At 36.5% G+C, this 8295-nt stretch overlaps 2 protein-coding genes across 2 annotated transcripts; both read right to left on the bottom strand.

Moving 5' to 3' along the window:
• Positions 1 to 308: 308 nt before the first annotated feature.
• On the bottom strand, positions 309 to 3662 carry LOC117617037 (zinc finger CCCH domain-containing protein 48-like). Its single transcript, XM_034346277.1, has 8 exons — positions 3438 to 3662; positions 2461 to 2836; positions 1878 to 2063; positions 1693 to 1794; positions 1422 to 1568; positions 1069 to 1248; positions 674 to 771; positions 309 to 592 (listed from the first exon to the last, which is right to left on the bottom strand). Exons 2-8 carry the CDS (start codon positions 2833 to 2835, stop codon positions 445 to 447), a joined length of 1236 nt encoding a protein of 411 aa, XP_034202168.1. The 5' UTR covers position 2836; positions 3438 to 3662; the 3' UTR covers positions 309 to 444.
• A 778-nt stretch (positions 3663 to 4440) lies between these two features.
• LOC117620197 (protein ENHANCED DISEASE RESISTANCE 2-like) lies at positions 4441 to 7450 on the bottom strand. Its single transcript, XM_034350338.1, has 3 exons — positions 7293 to 7450; positions 5478 to 6446; positions 4441 to 4904 (listed from the first exon to the last, which is right to left on the bottom strand). Coding segments are annotated over exons 2-3 (948 nt in total). The 5' UTR covers positions 6425 to 6446; positions 7293 to 7450; the 3' UTR covers positions 4441 to 4903.
• Between the last annotated feature and the right edge of the window lie 845 nt (positions 7451 to 8295).

Raw genomic sequence — 8295 nt, 5'->3', positions numbered from 1 at the left:
ATTAAATTAAGTTTCACTTTTAAACCGCAATTACATTAATTAACCGTTTTTTTTATTCTGGATTAACTAATCAACCGTAAAGTACATGGCATTTTGGACTAAAACTAGAGGAGAAATTAAACAAAGGCATATCAATATTGTACTACACCCACTAGTTCCAAATTTGAGTCTCCCTTTCCCTCCCCAAATATGATTTGATTAGGCCAAAGAAAGAATTATACTTCTGTGAAATTGAATTCTGAAGAATTAATCATCTTTTGGATTTAACAATCTCACTGTACATTATACTGTACAAACAAATCAATCCATACCGCAATGACCAAAACTAGTTTGAATAACTGAAGGATTGTCAAAGTTTACATACAAAATGGTTACAATTGTAGCATCAATGCCACCCCGCCATCATGGTAATGGCTCTTACAAACTGAACAAATGAGTCATGATTCATGAAGACAGTTCCTTGAGGGCAGGGTCCAGCCACTTCCAAACAGACAGGAGACCAGTTGCGTCACCAGTGAAAAATAGTCCCCTGGGCCCTATCTGAAGTGCCCGAACTTCTCGTTTGCCAAATAATCTGCCCCTATCAGTAAATCTATAACCACACAATAAAGTGAGAATGGAATTTATTGTAAAAAGAATCAGAGCATGAAGAATCTGAGTGTCATGTACTCACGATGGCAGTTCGTATAGGCGAACGGAAGTGTCATTGCATGAGCAAAACAAGACTGGCTTAGCTTCTGCATCTGGCATTCCGCTAAGAGCAAGAACACCCTGTAGAATGTACAATAGCACCATCAAATTAGGTTAGCCTTTACCCTGAAAACAATATACATTCAAATCTAAAACATTTCAATTATTCTACAGATCCCCTATTAAAGAACAAACATTTTGAAACATCATCTTATATAAGAATACAAAATTTAGAGAAGCAATTAAATGGCACAAAATTGATGTTCTACATGTTTTCCCAGTTCACTAGGAATCACTAACTGCCTTATACTCTAACAACCATAATACTGTAACTACAAACATAACAAGTGGAAAAGGCTTTGTGAAAGGAAAGCATACATGTTCTTCGTTGTGAGTGTAGGTCACTTCCAAGTTGCCTCCTCCAGTGGCAACCCACACCTTTATTGTGCAGTCCAATGAGCACGAGAGCAGGAATTGATCCCAGCAAATAAGAGACATCACCACATCAGAATGTGCATTTAGTGTCACAATACACTGTAAAGAATCAAGGTCCCACACCTGAAACAGGAAGATCATAATAAATCATCTTATACACACTAAATGCAGAAGTTCTTACAAATCAAAGTTTTTCTATTTTATTTTTATCTGAAACATCACATTCAGTTTCAAACACTATGCCAACAGTACATTGTAGAAGTCGATAAACTCGTTCGTAGATGCCACAAACTTACCCTGATTGTTTGGTCCACAGAACCTGAGTAAAGCCTACTGCGCCCAACAGTTAAACACACCACAGCTTGAGTGTGGCCTTTCAGAGTTCCAGCCAGCTGAAATGGATTACTTTCAGAACAACCTTTCCACACCAATATAACACCATCCTGCACAGTATTAAAAGAAACTGATAATTCATGTTAAATGGCACTATTAATAAATGGATGAAGATTATTGTAAAAGCCCAGCGATGCAATTATTGGGAACTTGCAGAACTGTTACGGTCATTACCTGTGCCCCGGCAAAAAGCATTTCATTAGCAACCACCATGGCGTGCACTTGGCCAACAGGTCCATTCAGGTTGAATTCAGCGTTTGTCCGAATGTTCCATGCCTGCAACATCACGCACAATCAGCATGTATATTGAACCAATGTTTGGTACAACAATGAAGTTAAAAATGAACAAGCTCAAATACCTTAACAACATTTGGTACACCAACAAAAAGCCATGGGCCCTCACTAACTAAAGAACCTGCTTCACCACCAAGATTAATCACACTGCCACATTGACCAGTACGGCAGTCCCAAACTCTGACTGTTCCATCTGTACCGGCTGAATAAAGCTTGTCAGATGTTTCAGGAAGTGCAATCCCAGTGACAGCCTGTTAAAATACATTTCATCATAACAACGATAGTCCAACTTCACAAATAAACAAAAACAACATAGAATTATCTATTCTCTGTAAAAGTGAAAAAAAAAAACAGAAACATAAATTTTGAAGGAGATCACTATATACCCCAAAAAAAAAAATAATAATAACTGTCTTTATGTGAGCTTTATCTTCTATAAACAACTGAGTTTGGCAGCATGAGAATTATAATTGTGAAAATCAAAATCACCAATAATAATACAAATTACAAAGTAACATCGATAAAATACAGAAAGTAATAGCCAAAATGATTTTTTCCTCTTAACCTCTTCAACTTTTCTAGTTTCTTGTGGAAAGAAAACAGAGAACAAAACAAATTAAAGACATTTATTTTTGAAATCAGAAGTACCTTCTTGTGCCCTTGGAGCTTCGCCAACATTGAGAACCCAGCTCCACGAAACCATGTATGCAAATACGGGCATCGATCACCTTCAACACAATTTGCTACTACCCAAAACTTGCAGACCTTTTCTGGGGACTTCTGAACAACATTGCTTTTCTGAGTAGCATTGTATGCATTGCCCTTCTGAATAGCCTTCAGATTTGAAATGTGAGGGTTCGCCAGTGTAGATGGAGCACTTGTGTGCAGGAACCTACAGAACTTCTTAGTGCACCTTCCAGCAATCCAATAGGCGCAAACAGTTTTTGAAGATACTCCTACTGGTCGAGTATAAACTGAACTTTCTGGTCTCATTGTGGCCCTTCTCACTTCGTTAGTGGCCATACTATAAACACAAATATAGAAGAAAATGAAAAATCACAGAGACACAGCTTCCGATATCACCCAAGCAGAAACGTTGTATACCAACAAAACCCTTGATATCAACCATACTCTGTCCCATCAGCAATTCCATGAAAATTCGAATTTCTAAGACAGCACGAAGAAATTGAATGACTAGAAATGCTAATTTCGGCAGAGAACCCTTAATTTGATTCCCCAGATTCTCAAATTCAACATTTCGTCCAATCTTCATACATACATACATATATATAATATATACACACATATGAAACCCTAGAAGCCTCAAAATTCCAATAGATGGGCGAGCACACGGAAAGAGCCAAATTCGATTTGCGAACCTTCCTTCCATGTTAAATCCCTTAAATATGTTACGAATTTTATTTCTTTTCAAATTTAATCCCCAGCGTCTCCTAAAGAAAACTATAAGTAAGCCTAAGATTGAAACCCTACACCAGCATCAAAACCAGACGAAACCATCATCCTCATGAGACACGCGAACGTCGAAAAAATAGCTTCTTGGGAATCCATTTATGGTGGATAAAGAAACGAAATCCTAAGACGAGTACGGAGAAGAAGAAGCAAACCTGATAGAAAGGGAGTTGATAGGGTGAGAGCTTTGAACTTTAAAGCGATTCAGTTCTTGTTCTTGGCTGACTGCGAGCGATCACAGAGAGGGAAAGAAGGAGAGCGATTGAATACTTTTTACACTGGTGTGGAGCTTATATACCTATCGTAGTTTACCCTTTTTAATTTGCGAAATTGGCTTAAAATGGACCACTTGCAACCTCTTACTCGGTAATGGAATTCTGTAACATTCCAATAAGGCATATTGAGAGGAAAAGTGAATGTGCTGCTCATTCTGTAGCCGACTCTATAGTGAGTTCAAATTCTCTGTATTAAAGTAGAATATCGTTTGTATCAAAAAAATAAAGAATAAATTTCTTTTATCCATTGAAAATTCTGTTTTACAGGTTCTATAAAAATTTAAAAGCTTTTTTTTTTTTTTTTTTTTTGAAAGTTGAGCAATGTGGTGAAATTGGATAAAGCTAAGATTTCAGTAAGTTGATTAGGAAATCTTGACTGAAGCCATTTGCGCTTGCTTCAACAAAGGAAGAGAAATAAAAGAACTTTTTATATAAAAAATCATGAAAACGTTCCTTCCCATACATATCCACCGTACGTTGTTGATTGCCAGGGAAAAAAAAATGCAATTTGCAGTTTGCATGCGTTACTTGTTTTTTTTCATTTTTATTTTTATTTTTCTAATACAAGCGATACTGAAAAATGAGAGAATCCAACACGGAACCTCATGTGCATGCATTATATTTCGAATTTTGAACATTGATTTAACCTAATCTTAACTAATTTTCCTACCACTATTTAGACTAATTTTGTTAGATGAACTCCATTTGCTGTCGTATAGAATCCATTTTGCTCACAACTAAAAATAGAAAATCTTAAAACTCTTAGAACCATTTGAGCCAGGAAAAAAAGTGCTGCAAATCATACGATGCCGCTACGTACAGGAGCTGAGAATAAATGAAATTTTAACAAAAATTGTATTCCAGCCAAAATAATTGGAAAGATAAAGGCGCATCATCTTGTGATAATTCTGAATAAGAAAAGAAAAGAAGAAACGGTCCATAATCACCAATTGCTTTTGTTCAATCGTTACAGAAATTCAATGAAGTGGAATCTAACAAGTTTTACTATAGATTTCTACACACAGGGCCACTATTTAATATATACTCGTTTAAATATAAAATAAAAGAAAAAAGAGTTTTACCTACATAAATTAAGAGGCCGATAATCTGAATGTCTTGCCAATTGGACATCAATATGTCTTGCCAATTGGACATCAGTGCGCACCCAAGGGCATAAGAGTATACCGGGGTAGCAAAGCTAGCTCTTGGCATCATTGGTATACCCAACAGCCCCGAGACAAGCAGATGACACCAGTGAAGCAGTCAATACAGAGAAAGTTGGATTCTTGCCACTTCAAAAAATTCTGAATCACTTTGTTTCATGGTCATCACACTTCATTTGATTATCTGCAGATATAACGTATTCATATAATGTTATAGGTCAATCAATGAATCAGTACGTACACTCATGTGAAAAAATAAAAAAAAGAACGTACATAAAAATAAAAGCAATCAAGAGTGCTAATAATTTTTTGATCGGCAGAAGGATGTGTAAGATTAACCATAATGGACATGAAAAATTGAATACAATAAAAAAAAGGAAAGTTTCTTCACGTCCTGTCATCAACTACTCAACATATAAAAAACAGACAGGCCCAGTTTGCCATTTTGCAAGAGAGCCTGGTAGATCCAGAGGACCAATGTCCATGTTTTTCTCTAAATTACAAAATGAATATCTATTCAAAAGCATGCATCTGAGTTATAAAAAAAATATAATGCATGGAAGCAAATAAAATGATGTCATTAGTACTTTTGTTTTGCACAATACAATATTTAGTTTTTGATATCTGAATCCAACACAAGTTCAAGTTCATTATTTCATAAGGAAGCATTCCCACTATCTTTCTTCCAAAGATCAACTGTTCACAATGAAAAAGGAAAAAAGAAATCTCAATGGGACCGCTAGACAGAAGAACGTACCATTTCTTAGGTTCTTCTGAATTTCCTTCATGATGCCCAATCCCATTACCATGTGCTGAGCCCAAGCTAGAGCCATTTTCTTGGGTACCTGGATGAAGCATGTGGGAAAACCCCTGCCCTATTGACTTCCATAATCGCGTAGGCAGATTAGACTGCAAATTGCCAGCACTCCTACTAGAAGATGGTTCAGTTGCCCTAGCCACAGCAGGGTCTAGTTCAGAGAACCTTACAGCACCTAAGATTTGTTCTGGAAGCTCTGATTCAGTTTGGCCCTCAATGAGAAAGGCAAGGTCAACAGTCAGCGTTGTTATATAACCAAATGCCAGATGAACTATTGCACTTGCAACCATGGAAGATCCAATATCCACATCTACTTCTAAGAAATTGTCTGATACACAATATTTACAAGAAAGGGCACGCCCAATTATGCATATGGCCTGCTCCCCAACTGCTTTCCTCACAATCCAAGGACCCTTCACAATGTTGGCAATCAATTTAAGCCTTGAATTCCTAAACCCATCATCACCTTTTAAGAACTGGTCCATCAAAGACCCCTCAGGAATAGGCTCCTTGGTTGTAAAATATGCTATAGCACTATAATTATCCTTACTAGGAACTTGTAGATTGAAAGCCCAAACAAAAGGCTTATCAACTGTCAGACACTCGTCCTCAATAGCCTTTCTCACACGACTGTTTGGATGTTTTAAGACCTCCCCAATTTTTGTAGAACCTCTTATCCAATCAAAACCAAGAGGCTTTAGAAGGTATTCCCCAGCAGGAACTTTAACCCTGTTTGACAAGTACTCAGGACCTCTAACCATAAACTTGTCCGCAGGTGGAGAAGACCAACCATTTCGGCAATTTTCTGCATCAAGAAGTGGAACAGCTCCCTCTGATCTCACTCTCTCTATCCATTCAAGCTCCTTTTTTCCACCAGTGCTGGCCATAAGATATGCCTTCAGCAGCAATCTATCAAATAACAAAACAAAATATGAAACATGGAATATGAAAGGACTATAACTACCTTCCCGAATTAGGTTAACTTTTTGTTGTAGATACACAATAATTACAAATGGCCATATCTTGGAAATTGCAACGGGGCGCCTTGTGCATAAATTGTACAAAGACTCTGTATAATAGACCATAATCAAGAGAAATACCCCAAAAATCAGAGTAAAGTGAAAATTAACTAGTTTATTACAATTAAATTAACCCCTGAAGCCATAAGGAGACAAGAACCTTTTCTTTGATGAAAAGCAAGCGTACTAATCCATCCAAAAGGACTTCGCAAGACATTTATTATAGCAATGTTTAACATTTCCACCCACCACCACATTTTCCCCCGTGAAAATTAGTTTTTTTTTGCACCCTCTTTCCCTGGCATGCTTCTTTCAAAAACGAAAGAAAAATTGTTTATACTCAGGACTCAGCTCTCTTCCCCTATTCTTCAACGTTTAACAAAAGTAAGAATTAAAACCCACACAAAAGAGCCCAATTACAAGCTACGATTATGAGACATGAACCAAAAAAATTCGAACCATTACAAAAACTAACCTGACTTCAAAATCCAGAAAATGTCATTAATTTTAAATCAGAATATCACATCTTGAACCAGCAAAACAGCATGTCAGCAACTAATCAATTCATCAAAATCCCAATTTGATAATTCATATAAGCAAGAATACCAAAATCAATTGCAAATCCTATTTGATAATTCATAAGTCTCAATTGCAAATCCCTAATTGATACTTCATAAACCCAAAAAATAATCCCCTACTTTTAACATCAAAAAATTGAGAGATGAAAAGAAGATACCTCACGAATATAGGAGCTTGAATCGCTTGAATTAAGCCTTGAAGGTAAGTGCAGCAGCGAGCTCGTTCTTCTTTTTTCTTTCACGGGTGCGTGAAGGGGCGGTTATGCGTGCAGGGCTATGCGTCGGGTGGGCTGGGTATGTTATTTTGGGTCTCTCATTTCAGTTTAAAAATAAAAATAAAAATAATAATAATAATTAACAAGCAAGAGAATGGGAAATCGAACTTAAAATCTTAAATATAAGAATAAAAGCTTTTAACTATTTGAGTTAAAAGTCTTTATATAAGTTTTCTTTTTTTATTATAGGCTTATTTACTGTAGCACTCCTGGAACTTCGATCAAATCTCACTTTACTCTCCAAAGTTAAAGTGATCCACTTAACCCCCATAACTGTGGTTTTGTGTTCCACTTTACCTCCCATCGTAGGGATGGCAAAAATTCATGTTAGGTTGGATCCCCATCTAGTCCCCAGCCCTAACGGGGGAAGATTTCGAGAGAAAACTGGGAAGGGTATGGAGATTCCCGATTTTTCAAAATACCTGATCAAAGACGGGTCGGGAATGGTATTATTATCCCCATCTCCAAACCCAGCCCAATAAATAACGTATTTACTTTTAGTTACTAAAAATATAATATAATATAACAAATAAAAAGCTACCCAAAACAATTGCATGTTGAAATTGAGATAAACTTCCATTTGTTTGTGCTTTCCTTCACATGTTAAGCTTCTTCTTTTTTTGTCGAATCAGTTAAGCTAGTTAAGGCATGGATCCTGAGCCTCTGCATTTAGCTCTCGTGCATTTCATAATATCTAGACCAATTAAATAACCTAACCGTTTAAGACATGACACATCACCGATGTAAATGTCTATAAACAATTTTATTAGAAAAATTGTTTAAAATTAACAAATATTTTATTGTTTAAATAAAAATTTAAAACATAAATTAAAAAACCACACCCTTCTCACGAAAGTTTGGGGGCGCTGGGAGGAATTGGGGAGTT

This window comes from Prunus dulcis, chromosome 2, assembly GCF_902201215.1.
Source record: "Prunus dulcis chromosome 2, ALMONDv2, whole genome shotgun sequence".
NCBI classification, from domain to species: Eukaryota; Viridiplantae; Streptophyta; class Magnoliopsida; order Rosales; family Rosaceae; genus Prunus; species Prunus dulcis.
This window is presented reverse-complemented; position numbering and strand designations above follow the sequence as displayed.

Excerpts from the sequence above, each read along its gene's own strand:
- LOC117620197 (XM_034350338.1), bottom strand. The coding sequence starts at position 6,424 with ATGGCCAGCACTGGTGGAAAAAAGGAGCTTGAATGGATAGAGAGAGTG.
- LOC117617037 (XM_034346277.1), bottom strand. The coding sequence starts at position 2,835 with ATGGCCACTAACGAAGTGAGAAGGGCCACAATGAGACCAGAAAGTTCA. Across the intron at positions 1,249-1,421 it reads CTGTGGACCAAACAATCAGG|GTGTGGGACCTTGATTCTTT; the intron begins GTAAGTTTGTGG and ends TTCCTGTTTCAG. Across the intron at positions 593-673 it reads CGCCTATACGAACTGCCATC|ATTTACTGATAGGGGCAGAT; the intron begins GTGAGTACATGA and ends GTGTGGTTATAG.